We start from the raw sequence: 19,529 nt of genomic DNA on the forward strand, positions 1-19,529 counted from the left end.
TAGCCTCAGTGACCACAATTCCTTTCATTACAACTGTCAAGACTTCTCGAGAGAGAAGCCCAGGACTAAAGGGCAGGAGGTGTTGAGGTCAGGTTTGTGTGCTGTCATGCCACCTGGTCTACAGTATAATAGTGTAACCAACACTCTGAGGAACCTGCATTGCTGGGAAGGTTAGCTCCACTTTATTTAAGATCAGGCTGTTAAAGAGTCCAGCCCAGATTATAATTAAAATCCTATGTATTATTGTATTACAGGTGTAATGTACTGTTTCGAGTCACCTGTCATTCTTGAATATCAGTTATTGCTAGCTTTTCAGGAATCCAGCACCTGTGTAGCATTTTTAATTGGGTTCCAGTTCAAAATGTCTCACACTCCTTAAATAGCTGGAAAAAAAACAACACACAGCTTTCATATGTAATAGACTATTATTATTTATGAATTAGTCATTTTGCAGACACTTTTATCCAAAGCGACTTATAGAGACTAGGGGTTGAACTATGCATAAAAAAGCTGCTGCTGCAATCACTTTACAACAGGACCTCGGTTTTACATCAGGACAGAGCACAAGGAGGTTAAGTGACTTGCTCAGGGTCACACACACAGTGAATCAGTGGCTGATGCAGGAATTGAACCTGGAACCTCCTGGTATCAAGCCATTTAACCAGAATGATTAGACATTTTGGACCTGCATCCAATGGGAGCTGCTCTCTATTCCATTGTTCAGAAGTCAGTGAGGTCTGAGTGAAGCAGGATCAACTGCCTCCTGGATGGGAGATATAGCTGCAAAGGCCTTTATATAATTGGTTAGCCAGAAGGGTTTAGTGAAGGGGCTACACTGAATTAAATATAAGGGAGATACTGAAATGTCAGGAAATAATGGTGACAGTGGGCAAAGTTATTATTATTAACAATGCAGTAAAAGTCTGGTATAAGCCAAGACTCATATCTTCAAACAAGCCAGCATCCCATGAAGTTACATGAAACAAACCAAATTTTAAATTAGAAGTTAGTGTAACTGTATCAAAATGTAGATTGTGAATCATTTAATCCGCATAAATAATGTTTGTGGTCTACACACTGGGGTGCCTAATGCCTTCTCTGCATGTGATTCAAGAAGTTGTAAAATGACGTATATATTAATAAACCACTAGGTGGCGCTCACAACATGCCGGATAAAATTGCAATGAGCTTTCAGTTTCACACTGACAGGTTATAAACCCCGTGGTGGCGCTGGATGTAAAAAGCTGGTACAGCGTTATCTATGCCTGGAGGTACTGCGTGAACTGTCTTCACTACCATTCTCTCTGCCTTCCTTTCATCAGCTGCTAGTTCCCTTCTTTTAGGTTTAGCACTATCGTTTTTCAGACTGCAGACTCGTTGTTCATTCCCTTGGTTCTGCTTTAAAAAAAGCTTACAGGATACTGCACAGATTTACATTTTCAGTGAGTATGTCTTCCCTTACGTGTACGGGTTTTTCCCCATTGTTTTATTTTGGGCGTAGTACGTAGAGTTCTTGAGAAAAAACAAAACGATGCTCTTGGATGTTACGAGTTAGCTGTTTGTAATGTACAAAAAAAGTGTCTAAATGTATTCGCAGTAATTACATTTTTAAAATATATGTATAGATATATTTTTATAGTCTTAACTGCGTTCACCTGTGGATTTGTGTTTTAATGTTTTACAATATAATATTTAAAACAAATAAATAATATTAGCAATGTCTTACATATATGTTTTGCAATTTTTGCAGTTTCTATATTGATGCCTATTATGTATAATTCTATTTTCATGTTTAGATTTAAAGTAAACAATTAAAGGAAGTTTCTGCAGATTTATGAAGGTGACATGATTTCAATTTTGTTAGTAGCCTATTATCATGGTTATTCATTGCCTGGGTTTTGATAAAATGCTATATAGCCAGAACATTTTTCTTATATATATATATGTGTGTGTGTGTGTGTGTGTGTGTGTGTGTGTGTGTGTGTGTGTGTGTGTGCGCGCGCGCGCGTGGCTGATATTTTTGACATCTATGCATTTTTTATGATTTGCTGTGCAAAGCTTTTTATGTACCATAAGACTAATTCTAGTTATAACTGCCATTGTGTTTATATATATTTTTGCCCAACAGAAGAACATTTAGTATGCATGGTTTGTTGGTGCAAATCCTAGAAATAAAACAGTTGCAAAAGTGATTGATGTACATTAAAGCTAATGGACTACGCGCAGAATCTGATTGCAGAATTTACCATCTCTACCATCTGCTTCGTTAGTGATCATTAAAAAAAAAAAAAAAACCTTTTTGCTTCTCATCAAGGTTGAAGATCGAAACATTTGGGATTTTCTGAAGATGGTGAAACTGGGGAGTAATTTACAAGACAAAAGCACCAAACCGTCTAGTGTGGAGGATGGGTTTCAAAGTGTTCCCCTGATTGCACCCTTGGACGTAAACCATCTGCAGTACCCCGCTCCAGACAAGGTAAAGCAGGCAGCGGGACTTCCTTTGTCATTTATTGAATAATAGAATACGCATGTGCATATGTCTTCATTCAGAGCACATCCTCAAAATGTTTGCACTCCCTTCACTAATCAATAATTCAATGTGTTAAACACGACTGTACAGATAATAATGACCTACTGTAGCACTGAATTGGGCTAGGGGAAAAATACACATCGTTTTCACAACTACCACAGCGTGTGATGTATTACTATGAACAGCATTATTTGTTTTTGTCCGTGGCATGATAAATGAGAACGCCAAAAAAAGTGAATGCACTGGAAAAAATAATAATAATAATAATAAATATGAGTGGCTCAGATCCCTAGTGCAGTCAGCATCCTTGCAGTCTTTCACTCGATTGGCATAACCTGCCACTGGTTGTAGCCTGAGGTTGCAGGATTACAAGGCTAACTCCCACCACCACCTCCCTCACCAGAACAATACAGTACTGTTTTAATGAATTGAACTGATCCAGATGCAAGCATACCATTTGGATAAGGTGTACAGTATGTTTATTTGATTCAGTTGTTAGGAGGGGCATGAACCAGAAGCCCATATAAATACTGTATCACTTCTTAAAGATATAACCAAATGACCCCTCTATTTTTTATTTTTATTTCTAATAACCTCCCTTCTGTGTAGTGCTTACAGCACAAAGTCTGATTAAAAGAGAAAAGAGAATTCAAGGTGATTCTTAAGGGGCTTTATCGTATTTCAGCTCCCTGATCTGCAGTACTTGGTAAACCAAGGCTGTTGAAACACATTTTTATTGTTTTTGTTGGTCATGTGAGTTCTTTCATTGTTGATGTGCAGAGAGAATTCTAGCTATCAGTTATTATCTTAATTTACCAAAGGTTTAGGACACTGCTGCATCTGTTAATGATCTAAACAGCGGTCAGTCTAAGTAATCGCCACCCTAAGGTTTTGTATCTTGGTTTTTCACAAATCTCATTTTACAGTTGAATATATATATATATATATATATATATATATATATATATATATATATATATATATATATATATATATATATATATACAGTACTGTGCAAAAGTTTTAGGCAGGTGTGAAAAAATGCTGTAAAGTAAGAATGCTTTCAAAAATAGACATGTTAATAGATTATATTTATCAATTAACTAAATGCAAAGTGAGTGAACAGAAGAAAAATCAAAATCAAATCCATATTTGGTGTGACAACCCTTTGCCTTCAAAACAGCATCAATTCTTCTAGACACACTTGCACAAAGTCAGGGATTTTGTAGGCATATAGTCAGGTGTATGATTAAACAGTTATACCAAACAGGTGCTAATGATCATCAATTCAATATGTAGGTTGAAACACAATCATTAACTGAAACAGAAACAGCTGTGCAGGAGGAATAATACTGGATGAGGAACAGGCAAACTCAGCTAACAAGGTGTGGTTGCTGAAGACAGTTTACTGTCAGAAGTCATACACCATGGCAAGACTGAGCTCAGCAACAAGACACAAGGTAGTTATACTGCATCAGCAAGGTCTCTCCCAGGCAGAAATTTCAAGGCAGACAGGGGTTTCCAGATGTGCTGTCCAAGCTCTTTTAAAGAAGCACAAAGAAACGGGCAACGTTGAGGACCGTAGACGCAGTGGTCGGCCAAGGAAACTTACTGCAGCAGATGAAAGACACATCATGCTTACTTCCCTTCGCAATCGGAAGATGTCCAGCAGTGCCATCAGCTCAGATCTGGCAGAAAACAGTGGGACCCTGGTACACCCATCTACTGTCCGGAGGTCTGGTCAGAAGTGGCCTTCATGGAAATCTTGCGGCCAAAAAGCCATACCTCCGACGTGGAAACAAGGCTATGCGACTCAACTATGCACGTAAACACAGGAACTGGGGTGCAGAAAAATTGCAGCAGGTGCTCTGGACTGATGAGTCAAAATTTGAAATATTTGGCTGTTGCAGAAGGCAGTTTGTTCGCCGAAGGGCTGGAGAGCGTACACAAATGAGTGTCTGCAGGCAACAGTGAAGCATGGTGGAGGTTCCTTGCAAGTTTGGGGCTGCATTTCTGCAAATGGAGTTGGGGATTTGGTCAGAATTAATGGTCTCCTCAATGCTGAGAAGTACAGGCAGATACTTATCCATCAAGCAATACCATCAGGGAGGCATCTGATTGGCCCCAAATTTATTCTGCAGCATGACAATGACCCCAAACATACAGTGAAAGTCATTAAGAACTATCTTCAGCGTAAAGAAGAACAATGAGTCCTGGAAGTGATGGTATGGCACCCACAGAGCCTTGATCTCAACATCATCGAGTCTGTCTGGGATTACATGAAGAGAGAGAAGCAACTGAGGCTGCCTAAATCCACAGAAGAACTGTGGTTAGTTCTCCAAGATGTTTGAACCAACCTACCTGCCGAGTTTTTTCAAAAACTGTGTGCAAGTGTACCTAGAAGAATTGATGCTTGATGCTGTTTTGAAGGCAAAGGGTGGTCACACCAAATATGGATTTGATTTTGATTTTTCTTCTGTTCACTCACTTTGCATTTAGTTAATTGATAAATATAATCTATTAACATGTCTATTTTTGAAAGCATTCTTACTTTACAGCATTTTTTCACACCTGCCTAAAACTTTTGCACAGTACTGTATATATATATATATATATATATATATATATATATATATATATATATATATATATATATATATATATATAATCTCATGTAGTAATGTTAATAAATGAGTCAATAACTCAATAACTTAGTCCAAGGAGAAAACATATTTAGGATTCAGAGCCAAAGATGTACATAATTAAGATCTTCCACTGTTTAGATGTTTAGATTTGGTTTCAGTCAAGTAGGCTGTACTGTTATCCAGTTTGTCAAACATTAATAAGAACGACTCAGTCCGGTTCATTATCAGCTTTAGGGATGGATTAATGAAAAATGGAGTAAAACTGGTCATCCTTAAGATTGTGTCAGATGGTTAGGACTCAGCTAATGGGCTTTGGGAAATTAGACATTATTGATTCAGTATTTGCTGTAAGTAGGGAATCATAGGTGGGTATGGATTTCAACATTTAATAAAGGCTCAGCTTACCCACCACCCAGTTCTCCATTGCAAGGATATACTATAAGACATGTCATTAAAAAAAAATAGAAATTATAAATATTATAAATATATAAAGTATCTGTGTACTCGTAGAATATGGAAGAAACTGATCTGTTATAGTGTAGTCATACAACAGCAGAGAGGATCATCTCGGTGGCTTACATTTCAATTATTCTGTTGTTTTTTTCACTTACTATGAATCCCTGTCACCTGCATTATTTATTTGTACAGTGAGGAGTGTTTTGTTCAAATTTGTTTTGACCTATTTGGATCATGTAACGTAGTGTAACATACTTTACTAAGTTTCGAAAATACATGCTGGTGTGTTTCAATGTGACATTTTATTTTTTATAGGTTGTTGTTAAAACAAAAACTGAATATCAGTCTGATCAGAAAAACAAAGGAAAGCTGAAGGGACCAAAAATTGAGGAATTTACTATTAGCTTCAACGATGGAGTTTCAGAAAGACTGAAGGTAAGACATTTTAAAAATTCAGCAAATATTCCATTTAATTCTACAGTGCTGGCGTTTTATAATATATATGAAAATAATTTCATGAAAGTATAAAATACTGTTTGCAATGACAATAAAACAGTTTTGTATAAATACAAGACTAAGAAAATGGAAATTACTTCTGGCAAATCCAAAAGGTTTCCAGAGGAGACTGCTTGAACTTGAGGGATGAACAAAGAATTAATGTCATGCTGGAGTGCTTTTATAATGCACAGTTTTACTGTGTTGGTTATATAAACTCCTATATTGATGGACTGATGTTGAAACCCAACACTTCAACAGAGTGGGGACATATTGTGATCCCCTTGTGCATGCATGTCTACAGGAATAAGCTTTTCCAGATCCAAACGCCTATGCTTTCAAAAACAGATCATGTGCTCTTATAAGGTCTGCTAACTAAAGTACTAAATGAAAAAGAGGCATTCAATATTAGTGCAGCTGGGAGTGTTCTTTTAATAAAGTGCCATTAACCATGCAGATTGGAGCCCAAAGATAACTGGCATTCAGATCCATTATTAATATGACAAGAAATTAGGCCAATAGCATACTGCTCTCTGGAGGGCAGATTATAAAGCACAGGATTTTTAACACATAATTGTGAAGGGCAGTATGCTGTAAGCGGGGGTCATCGTAAAGCATTATGGAATAATACATGCTGTTGATGTTGTAGTTTCCCAAAGGAATGTTTGCATTTTTGTAATGGTATGGTGGCTTCTGATATTTTTGCTATTGTGGCATACTGCTGTTTCACCTGAGAGTCAGCTCACATAGAGTATACTGCACTCATAATGTAACAATAAAATGTAGATGTTTCTGCCTCATTAACTTCCATTATTCAAACATTTGTTCAATGAAAACACATTTGTGGAATCTAACATTCAATTCTATATTCGAATAATGTGGTGTGCACAGGCTTATACATTATTTCTCAGTGGAAGCCAATATTCCTTTTTGTCAGTAACTATTTAGAGCTAACCGGAAGGCACAGAAACAGTGGAAGGTGCTGTGAGGTGTGGGGGCGTTGAATGTGAACCGTACAGCTGAGCCAGATCCCTGTGGAAAGCTCCATCAGTTTGCCAGGAAAGGGTAGAGCATCCCTCAGTGTTTACATCTCTGGGATTATTATTTAATCTTTATTTTTTTGTTGCATATTTAATAGAACTCGACTCGCCTCATCTAAGCTGCAACCTTTTCAGCTGTCGGATCAAACTGAAAAGCAATGAGGATGTGAGACTAAGATGGATTTTCAAATCAAAATGCCAAAAGTCAAAAGGGTTATTTGCCAAGCAGTGCGTGCCATAGATTTGTGTTTGCAGACTTGTAATGGAAAGCACATGCTGATTTTTGGCAATAATTATATTTGGAGATTGAGCTTGCAATCAAGGAAGAGATAAGATGGAATCTGAAAAAAATGTCCGTACACACTCAAGTCATATTTATAGTATGTTTATAGCGTGAATGGTTAGCTGATTTCCTGTTTAAATTCTATCAAAACATTCCAGTTTTTACAAGCAAAAGCCGATGCTATTTGGAGCTGCCACTTTCAGAGGATAGTGGAAATAATAGCAAACTAAGCTTTAAGTTAATATTTCTGCACTTTTTAAATATTGTAGCACCCTTGCAAGCTAGATGTTAATGATTTTCAAAAGCGTGGCAAGCATAATTATCAGGTTTTATACTTCATAATTTGTAATATATAAGCTACAGTATTAGAATTAATTATTGATAAAGAAGCTGCAGTGACATAAAAATATGATTTATAGCCCTTAGAGCTTAATTAATTTAATTGTATAGTAACGTCTGTGTTGCTATCACTGTCTACATCAGTGGTACTCAACTCAAGATGTAATCCAGTCCAGGTTTTTACTCCAAGCAGGTTCTAATGTAGTTAATGAAGCTGCTAAGAGGCAATGAACTAAATTTAGGACCTGGTTGGAGTAAAGACCAGGACTGGAATACATCTCGAGGGCCAGAGTTGAGTACTACTGGTCTACATCTTGGGTGAATGACAAGGGAATTTTAAAAAAGACCAAAATTACCTTATGTTTTTATTTTCTAGTACAAAAGGATTGTGATATTTATAAAGTAACTCTTCAATTGAGTAAAATATAGATTATACTAAAGAATAACTTAATAAAAAGCACAGTACGTGAAGATAATGTGTTTTTGTTTGGCTTGTGTGGATAAAGTTATATATTTTGAATGTGGCTGCTGTGCAGGCCTAATTGATTAATTGAGGGTCCATTAAGCCCAGCCACATGTTTTAAAAGAAGTCCTTTGTTGAAGGAGAGATTAGTTTAGGCGGAAGACTGGGAGCAGCAGGTTGTGCTCCCTGTCTCTGTGCCGTAAGAGTGTTGCTTGGGTGCTGTTTGTGATGTGATTTCTGTTTGCTTGTTTAACCCTTTTGTTTGTTTTGTTAATAAATAAAAGTGCACACAAGCGCTGAACTGCAGCCACCCGCCTCTGTTTTCACTATGTCTGCCGCTGGCCAGCCTTGACTGCAATGCCACTATGCCTCAGCTCCTTTAATGTGTATAAATCCTGTGTCAGCTGTGATAGGCTTGGGTGTCTTCTTCATGAGAGTTGTTGTTCTGAATGATTCATCTTTATTGCTTTGCATTTGGCACAACCCACCTCTTGCTATTGAATACAGAAGCAGTCTCTAAGCCACCCACTAAAAATGCTAATCAGTGGTTCAGGTTAATGGAGCTCAGCATATATGGCCAGATCAATGTGGCAATCAGATATAATTGATAGAAGATCATATATATATTTTACACCACAGAACACAATCAGTTGTCAAATATCCCCAGGGCCTAACACACTCCTTGAAGAGTCTGAAGAAAATGGTACACCCACAAATCATGTTATCAAAGGAGCTACATCAGTTTGTATCATGGTGCGGGAGAATGGACAAAATGGGAAAGGGGCTTAATCTCTCTCGAAACCACCGTCATGGTTGAATGGATAGACGGGTATTTAAGGCGATAAAAAAGTAACTAGCCGCTATCTTTAGCTGACGTTGACATGTATTTGTGGGTCGTGAATGATTTCCAGACAGAGAACAGTTCCTGAAAATGAAAGTTAATGGTTGAATGGTTTGATACAGGGCTTTAGGTTGATAAAATTGGGAACACCTGGCTGACCACCAGCCGGTCCTAAGCGATTATGTGTGTGGCACAGTGTGTTAAAAAGATAAGAGGAAAGTCCTCTGCTTTGAAATGAACTGCTGAAATTGACATAGCACAATAGTGAAGAACAGAAACAATCTAAAGTCTACATGTACATTTTATACACTGGAAATGTATCTTCAGGTTGCCAGCAGGATCGTGTTTCCTCTCAATTTTAAAGTTGAGGTACAGAGTCACACATACCCCTTTTCCACCTGCACACCCGAGCCGTGAGGGCTCCTGGCCCTCACAGCTCGGGTAGTTTTCCATTAGCAAGATACCCGACCCAAGCCGACCCGTACCGTGAAACTCCAGCCAACTTCATCATCACACTCAAGCATCATTCCAAGAAAAAGAGACAACCGCCAGAACCACAACCGGTGAATGCTTTCCTAACGCATTACCTTTACACCACGGTACCCATAACAACACACATCTGACTAAAATACAAAATAAAATAACTCCCTCTCTATAATGCACATATAGTGAAGCAAAAATATAACTTTCCATGAATTAACCACACGTAAAGCACCGTGTAATCAACGCTATATTTTTTCCAAAATAAAAAGGGTAACATTCCCACTTGTGGTTCACTTTAATTAGCAGTTTTTAAACTATAAATAGCCTGGCTAAACAGTGGTTGAGAGTTCAGTTCAAAGTGACAGACAACCAAACCAAGTGCGAGAAGGAGAGGGGAAGAGGGAATGGGCTCGTCCCAGGTTTGTCTGCCAAATTAATGCTTAGTTATATTTTTGCAGTCTGTGACATTTAATTTAATCGCCTTTCTCTAGTGTTGTACTCTTTCTCTACTGTTAAACCACTGCTTTCCTCAGAGAGCTTTAAAAGCAATTCATTGTTTCTTCTTCTTCTCCAAATCATCTCCAAAAAAGGAATAAAAAGGATCCCCATTGTGTGAAAGGTCTCCAGGATGAGACACACAAGAAGAATAGGCTTTTAGTAAAGAAGGCAAAGTATTTTAGCTACTGTGCTAAAAAAAAAGAGTACACTGCAATATCTGAAAATATATTGCTGTCATTTTTTCTTGTTCCTTTAAAAGCAACGAAGCTGTATTTTTCTTTTTGCTGTGCAAGGCATTGCAAGAACGTTTATTGTTGTATATCTTGGGGGAAACAAGCAGGGCGAAATGAAAAAAAAAACTCTTTATAAAACCATCTATTCAGTCAATCACTTTCCAGTTTATTTATAAATGATTTTTAAACATCTCAAAAAATAATCATTTTCAGAAATTCTGCAAAGTGGAGGTTCAGGCAGGGAACACACTTTTAAGGTGAATTAAAATAAAATCAAACATATTAGGCCCTTCCATTGCCAGACATTCATCAGTCAAATGGCTTGTATCTCATTCGTCATTCGATTAACAACACGTCCAATGATCAGCCACACAGGGCTTTACATCTTACCGCAATCCATTCGTCTCTGTTGTGTGTCAGAGTTCGCCTCCTCTTCTCTAGCCTCCACCGATTTTTAGGCTTCGTCTAACGGGGGAGGGCAGCCATCCTGCTTCCCTGCCCATGGCTACCTTACCGTCAGCCTCTCCACTATCAGCAAACTAAATCATGGGCAGGGGTTACCTAGAAGGGTGAGGCCAAAGGCCAAAGATGTAATGCAAATATGTATATAATATAGTATTATCTTGTATAAGCTATAATAAATATTGTACTCTCAACCGCATGAGTTTTCCTGACTGAATCTTTATGCTGTAATAATAAATTATGGAATGTTATTTAGCCAATCAAAGAGCAATATTTAAAAGCATAGGTAATAATATTGTTGATACAGTTTTGTAGCATTGTCAGTTTTATTTTAATTTCACAAAAATGGTGTAGATTGCATGTAGTGTAAAGACTTTAAAATATCTGAAAGTGACAAACTGTCATTTTGAATCTGGAACACAAGCAAGGATTTGGAAAATAAACTATATATTTTATTTCAATTTAAATTACTGTAGATTATTGCCATACTTTATGTAGCCAACAGTAAACTAAACAGTGTCTGCATCTTTTAATGCATTTTTTAAAAACAGACAGGTAAAACTTGTCAAACCCAAACCCATGGCGTTTACAACTGAGTTGAAGTTGAAATTGTGTTGCAAAATCCAGTGTTTAAAATTCTCCAAACTCTCTGTGTTTTTTTACTCTTGGTGTTAGACCTTATTACCATAAGTCTTTTATGTTATCTGGTAATTAGATGCCAGAATCTATCCCCACAGTCTCATGAAGATCAGACTAATGGATTCTTAATTATAAGTGAAAATGTATTTTGCACATATTTAGTTTGCAGATATTCCAGATAAGTTTGGCCTAATTAGGTCAACTTAGCATAATTTGAAAATACACAGTCACAGATGCCATAATACATATTAAAGTTTATTTTTACATGTAGTAATAGAATCTATTAGATGTTTTAAAAATATACATACTATGCATACACATAGTGACATGTTCATTCATTTTCAGTAGCTTGCTAGGTTACCTCTCCCCCCCCCCCCTCCAAATAACAAAATGAATCTCAGTACATTGTGTTCACTGTATGCTAGTAATGCTAAGGCTTAACAATCACAGAACACATTTGAATTGTCAACAGCTGTCTGTTAGCAGTGAAATAATTAATTCTTATATCGCCATGTGAAGGCTGATTACAGCTCTGTATGCAACATACCCCTTGGTGTAAAACACAATGGCAACTTATTAAGAATAAAAAACAGATTTGACTTGAGAAAGCCTTTCTTTCAATTAACCTACTTTTCATTTCTGGGCCAGATTTGTACTATATTAGCATAACTCATGAAGATTTGATCTTACGGTATTCATGAAATTTGCTCCTCAAGCTGTATTAAAAAAAAAAAAAAAGAAAAACAGAGGCCTTAATGGTGATAGTGTGCTGCTTAAAGTATTTCTCTTTGCATCCTCGGAGCACCCACATAGAAATCAATTACTGTAGATGCATAATGTCTTTGAATTTTGAACAGAGCCCCTGGTATAAACCTAGTGAGTAAAGAACAGATCAGCTGTATGACCTGTGGGTCAAAAACGGGGGCTGGGAAGAAGACAAGTCTCAGGGCAAAAAACCTCAGCAAACATGTGGAGGATTTGATCCCCCTGTTTCTTGCTGAGCTAGAAAAGACAGCTTGGGATGGATTTAAGATTGAATTACTGTAGATGTTGTCTTGAGCAGATACTTCATTAGTTATGGTTTGGACAGGAAATCATATTTGTGTTCATTAATAAAGTTACCTATTGTTTGTGCAATTTATAAATGGTTTATAGTCTAGTAATTTCATTTGATTTAATATATTAAGCTTAGCTTTCAATGCAGGGCTGTTTGTTATTCAAGTAATACTTCATGGGAATCATGTATGTTATTAATTTTATGAGGAATGGAAACACATGGATCATTAGCATGAAGTGACAACTCGAATCACTGATGTTACTCATAGCAGACACAGCGATCGGTAGTTATTAAAGTAGTTATTGCTAGTGATCAATCATCATGTACTACACTCAATGAATGTACTTGCAGTATTCAGAATGTATGGTTTGCGTACATAAAGTCATTCAGCAAGACCTAGCACTAAATCAAACAGTATTGTATATAAAGCTATGGCCAAAAGTTTTGCATCACCCTATAGAATTGAAAAATGTTGCTTCATAAAGTCGAATGACACCTGCTCAATAATGTTACGTTAACATATTGAATTGCATACCATTTTGTAGTTTTCTAGGTACTTAACGAAAAAACTGACAAAAAATGCAAAATGTGACATTTTGAAATCTAACCTGAAATACTGTACTACTATTATGGCTTCCGGTAGACATTTGCGATATCATTTTGTAGTTTCTTTGATTACTGTACATGATGTTAAATAAAATATCTAAATTATGTTCATATATATATATATAATTTTAATTATGTCTCAATCCCAAAGTTCTAGGTAATGCAAAACTTTTGGCCATAGTTGCAGATTGCAAAGAGATTTTATTGGAAACTGATGATACGTGTTTGTTATTAGACTGGTGGGTCTAAGAAGAGGGATGTTTATCATATTATTCTAATAAAACACTTAACCCTGCATTTATAAATATGTACAAGATCAGCTCTTGTCAATGCTCCCATTCTTGTTATTGCTGCCTTCACCAATTTTGAACAAAATGCAATTAATGTCCAGGTCAATGGAATCCCAGTAGAGATTTCCAATGAAGATGGCTTAAGGTACTACAGTACACTATATTTGCTGTTCTCTTGGGTATTCAGCATTATTAAATATGAATTTTGCTCCTAATCTCATGATGTTGAGACACACAGACTAAACAATACGCAGATGCCCTCACAGATGCTTGCTGCCAGCACCCCAACTGGAAAAACAACAACTAGCTGGCTTCTGTGCACATACCAGACTCAAACCATCATGGAGCAAATAAAAAGAGAGAGATAGCTGTTCTCATTCTGTGTGTGCAGCATGGGTGTCTGAGAGAGAATAGGAAGAGAGAAAGGGCATCTTCAAATAATGTGTAAATTACTTCTCATTGTCGCAGGTTTCATTTGCATGCACGTGATGAGCTGTATAAAAATAGGTATGTGTTTCATAGTACCGGGAAAGAGTCTATAGCGTTATTATGAGAGCACAAGTAGTTTTCTGAAATTGAATACAATTAAAATGACACACACAATAAGTTGTAAAATCAATCAATCAATCAATAAATATAGGTTTACAACCGTATTGCCATTAAAATGTCTTGGCATACAAGAATTGTTTATGATGAACGATACCTGTAATTAATGTGATTTAATGGTGAAAGCTTTGGGACTCTGGGTCACTTAAAACGCTCCACGTGCACAGATAGCTCTTAAAAGCGTGGTGTGCGTGGTGTGAATTCAGAATACTCATTCTAATGAGAACGATAATATCCCTAATCTGAACTTGAATCCTGACCTGAAACAAGTATGTCACCATGGGGAAGACCTGTCTAAGCATCTCTGTAAATACATGCTTACAAACAGTATCTCCGAACAGTAAACCAAACAGCTATTTTTGCAGCAACTTGTGTTTTGTAACCAAATTCTTCCCAACAGATTCAATTATTCAATTGCGTTTCAAATGAAGGCATGCAGGTGAAGGTAATTTGAATAAATGAATGTCATTAAGGATGATTCTGCTCTACTTATCATCTTAATCTGATGGAAGCAGTCTGAAGGTTTAATGGTGCACGTTAACAAATACTGCTGATTTTTACCTTTTGGGTAGTGGATTGATTTGTATATAATTAATAAGGACTTAATTGTATGCCTGGCATTTTAAACTTGATAAGTGTTTTTAAATCTGATTTGGAACCTCACACGTGTTTAAACACCAGCAGAACAACCAGAGAAGTGAGAACAGGATATGTGAAACAGATCATTATTTTTTAAGCTGAACTTTTTGTAGAGACCATCTGTTGCTAAAACAGCTTTTCACTGAGATGTAAAAAGGGAAAGACATTATGCCAATACCAAAGGGAAAAGTAGCTTTTAAGTTTTTTGCTGTCAGATGGAAAATTGAACTTTCATTAACAAGACAAACAGTTGCAATTATTCTGTGTAATAAAAAAAAGGGTCAGATCCCCAAGACATTGAACTTCTAAATTGAGAGGACTAAAAATAAGCAAGGTACATTTGGTGGCTGCATACAGTTTTTGTAGCATCATTTGGTAAATATTTATGCCAGGTATTTACAACAACAGTACTGTTTTTAATTATCACATGTATATGTTGTCACCTTAAATCTACCTGCTCCGTTGCAGCATTTAATGACACCACTTATTTTTTTGGTGAGTACAGCAACTACAGAGAGTACAAAAGTAAAAAAGAGCAAGACAAAGGGGTCTCTTGGTCATTTTGATCAGTATTTATCGCACAGGGATACCATTTTCTCTGTAGTTGATCTAAAGTCTGCTGGAAATTTACCTGAAATTAATCAGACTGTTACAAGTGGTTATCCCGATTTGCTTCCCCCCCCCCCATGAAAAAGGGAGATTGTTTCTTATCCCTAAAATGTATTGATGCATTTTTGCTAATACTGGACCATGGCGTTTGGTTGATGCTTTCCTGCTGTTTCTAGATTTAAGTAAAATATGAGGGATTAGAATATCTGCCTGTCAATCATCTTATAGGCTTTGCTTGTGGTACCGCTGTCTCTGAAACAGCTGAATGGATTATCAAACCTGATAAAGATATCTCCGGTTTAGATTTGGGTAGAACTCAAATGCTGACAACCTGTTTATTTACTTTTAGAAAAAAAATCTTGCAAACCTCTACAAATCGGTACCAGATGTTACCTGCCAGTTTCAAAGACAGGTATAGAATGCATGCTATGGGAACAGACCCGCGTCCGTGAAGTGTGAGTGTTTGTAACATCTGGATTCAGAACAACCAAACAGGGCTTGGCTCAAACGCTTGCACCTGATATACTTAATGATAGATAAACCCAGCTTCTTGTATTAGTGATATGTTAACGTATTCCTTTTTGTCACCTGCAGGTTACCATCCTTATTTTCCTGGCTCTTGCATTCCTTGCATGTACAGTGTTCCTGGTGGTATACAAGGCATTCACCTATGATCACAGCTGCCCAGATGGATTTGTGTACAAGGTAAGTGACCAGTCAAATCTGAAGGAATTCCGGTACTGTATGTTGATGGTTCACTATAGGGTACATTTAGGTCACGCTTAAAGGCCCATTTTTTTTGTTTATTAACTGTTAACAATCAGCTAATAAACATGTTAATGTACATTATTTATTTTCTGTTAACTGTTAGTTAATAACATATAATAGGCCAGCTAAAACTGCAAACACCAGAGCCCTATGGATGATCATTCAAACACCAGAGCCCTGTAAATACCCAGTCAAACTAAAAAAATGGCCCTTAAAATAAAGCTTGACCTACGTTTAAGAAGACAAATATCTGTGGTTCTAGTTATAAACTGAAAAAATGTACTGTTGTTGTGATTTTTTATTGTGATGTAATATGGAAGGCATTGGAGGTAGGATACAACATAAATAATGGCTGGTATATATAGTTATTGTGTGTGCCAGGCAGCCACAAAACAAACAAGGTACAACATGCCCTTTAGGTCATTGCAGCTAATGTTTGAAATAAATCAACCTCTGGGTTAATGCTATTTATGTGAGGTAAATAGCAGGGCTTGGGAAGATAAAAACACATCTGCATTCAAATTAAAAAGCCTGCATTTCACTCTTCCTTTTCTCTCTGTTTCCGTAGCACAAACGCTGTATCCCAGCCTCACTTGAAGCTTATTATTCAGCTCAGGACACCAGCTCACGGAGCCGGTTCTACACAGTCATCAGCCACTACAGCATGGCGAAGCAAACCACCTCCCGCTCAGTCTCTCCCTGGCTTCCTGCAGGGTCAGTAGACCACGAAGCCAAGGCACCCAACACAGAGGGCCACTGAATGACACAAACACGTACTTTTAAAACATGCTTCGCGTTTTAAATTCACAGTGCTCTAGCAGCAAAGAGGATGACCTGTAATCATCTGACATTTTGTTTTTCAGTTCCTTGTTATTGCTGTTTTGTATTTGATATGAACAAGCATTTGTACAAAGGCATGATCAGTGTTGGTGAAATTCATGTTGTAAAATCATTTTCAATACAATTTAGAATCGCCTCGTTCTAACTTACTCATGGTTAGATGTTTCTACAGTACAAGACAGGCAGCATGCATTTTGGATACAGAACACAAATCACAATGTAGCTTTACTGTTAGTAATCCATTCATAAAATGTGTCATCAGGAAACAAACTGGATTCAGGATCGTTTACTGTTATTTTTTACATATATGCAAGGAAGACATCTTAAGCCATTATATACACCTAAAACAAGTGCCATACCAAAAATAACTCCCAAATTTAAGAAATTTCAAAAGTGGGGATTTAAAAGGTTTTTAATTATTGTGAATCCGGATTGTCCCTACTACAGATTTCCAGTTTGAGCCAAGTTGTATATAACTTCTTTTATAGATAAACCATAAACACATTGACACCAGTAGTTCATCCATCCCTGATCTGTTACAGTATCTCATTTTTTATGCATTATGATTTTCTTTTGTTGGAATATACATGGTAAGCCAAAAGCAACACATTTTTGCCAAAAAAAGTACTATTTATGTTGTGTATTTCAGAAACACCTCTTAGCTAGACTAATGTTCAACCAAAATGTTTTTAAGTAAGGTGAAACCATACATTTTCCATAATGTTTACATGCTAATTTATTGTTTTTTCATCCATTGTAAAAATATTTTTAAATCATTGTGGTGTAATTTTGTCAAAATTTAGCAAAGCCTGAAGTATTTTTGAGTGTGCGTCCTTTAGTTTTCTGACAAAACTAAAATAAAGCAAGATGTGTCTGACATTGGTTTTCCTTAATTTGTTTTAATGTGATGATCTTTAACTTAAATATTTTAAACCACTTTAACGTCTTCAAAATAGTCAAATGAAGAATCAGAAATGCAATGGACGGAGGTTTTTGCTTAGCTGAATGAGACTAACACAGAAAAAATAAACAATATTTAGTTCAAAGGGCATCTACCTATAGTTAAATCAGAAATGTGAACAGCACCCCATTTCCCAGGCGAGGTGCATCATCTAAAACCAGCCTTCATGTAGCACTGCTGCATTTATTTTGAACACCATTTAAACACCATTCATGGGTGTGGAGGAGCCCTAACTGTTTGAACGCTACTGAACAATTACAGTGTTATATAGTAGAATCCATAGCCTAAAAAGTGTTAAAATCGTATTAGCTTTCATGACACACTTACTGAACTTATTTAGACCTTTACTGGGTACTGGGTGAGAATATTATTGAAGTTCCCAGTCTCTTTATCTTGCTTGTTTAATTGAGTATTTCATGCTAGCTATGGTACTACTAATAGCAGCTGCTTCAGTATGCTCACGCTGCATTATTCAATTTGAGGCAAGCTGAAGGAATTGAAATGCATTCAAGGAATGAAAAGTACAAAGTGTCAAGTCTGTAATTGCTCAGGTAGCTCTATTTATTTAATACCAAATCAATAAGGAACACCGTGTGCATACCAGTGATAACAGGTATGGGAAAGGATGCAGTATTTCACATTTAACATACTAATTTATTTAATTACACAGGGTGCTGCAACTCTTTTTGAAGGCATGTTTCAAAGACAGACACGCCCTCAGTGAAACTCCGTCCTGTGTAACTGATCTATGCACTGCTCTGGTCCATACAGCTTGCTCACCACCTGCATTCAGAGAGGAGGTTACTGACTACTGACTGATGCCTGTCAGTTATTGTCTTGTTTGACGCTTGCCACACGTGTCACATTGTTCCTTGATTTTGTTTGTGGAAGCTTACACAACATATCAACCATGCTACCACTATTAATATACTACCACTGATGACACTATTATTAATATTGTTAAACTACTCTGCAAAACACTGCAAATTACATGAAAATAATGAATCTGTTAAATACGACCAAAATCAGTTTTGGTCTATTTAGTACTGCAGTAACTCTAATGCCATGGTGATATATGCACACATTCAAGAAGGTATTTTAAAGACCAACTTGATATAGATATGAATCTATGGAGAATCACGTCTGAACTATAAGCACATTAAGTAAACCAGGGTGTAACCATTAACCACCCCCTGCAACATTTTGTCCCTATTGAAATTGCTTTAGGTCTGTTTATAGTCCAGTCAGTAGGGTTGTGATTACATCCACACGATGGTTACTGTAGTTTACCTTGTGCATGAAGAGATTAGACATGATTCCGGGAGCTATTTTGAGACCACTGGGGTGCTTTTAAAATGCCATTAGGATTCGATGACTGGAACAGAAAATGATACACAGTGAAGAACAATACATTGGTTAGGATAACTCTGCTGTCACAGCCACACCACGCTGCTCTGTAAGGTCTGAACACTGCTCGCTCATTTGCAATTTTGATAAATCAAGATTCTGCAAGCCTGCAATGCAAGGCTGCCAAGATCAGCAATTGTGTCCATGTATGTGCACTGTGAGATGTTTACTCATCAGAAGAAGCCAAATAATATTCAACAAACGAGGCACAGAAATGCAGGATCACACACAATGAATGTGCATCGATTTGCAATTGGCAGGGAATGAAACAGTGCATGCAAACCATCAAGGGAGACATATATTGTGACATTTTATGGAATATATCTCCATAAGATGTCA

General features: G+C 36.9%; 1 protein-coding gene across 1 annotated transcript; it reads left to right on the top strand.

Annotated features, from left to right (window-relative positions):
- Positions 1-1,242: 1,242 nt before the first annotated feature.
- LOC131699655 (neuronal vesicle trafficking-associated protein 2-like) lies at positions 1,243-17,699 on the top strand. Its single transcript, XM_058996915.1, has 5 exons — positions 1,243-1,442; positions 2,315-2,476; positions 5,947-6,066; positions 15,809-15,919; positions 16,551-17,699. Exons 2-5 carry the CDS (start codon positions 2,348-2,350, stop codon positions 16,740-16,742), a joined length of 552 nt encoding a protein of 183 aa, XP_058852898.1. The 5' UTR covers positions 1,243-1,442; positions 2,315-2,347; the 3' UTR covers positions 16,743-17,699.
- Positions 17,700-19,529: the final 1,830 nt, after the last annotated feature.

Source organism: Acipenser ruthenus, chromosome 23, assembly GCF_902713425.1.
Source record: "Acipenser ruthenus chromosome 23, fAciRut3.2 maternal haplotype, whole genome shotgun sequence".
NCBI classification, from domain to species: domain Eukaryota; kingdom Metazoa; phylum Chordata; class Actinopteri; order Acipenseriformes; family Acipenseridae; genus Acipenser; species Acipenser ruthenus.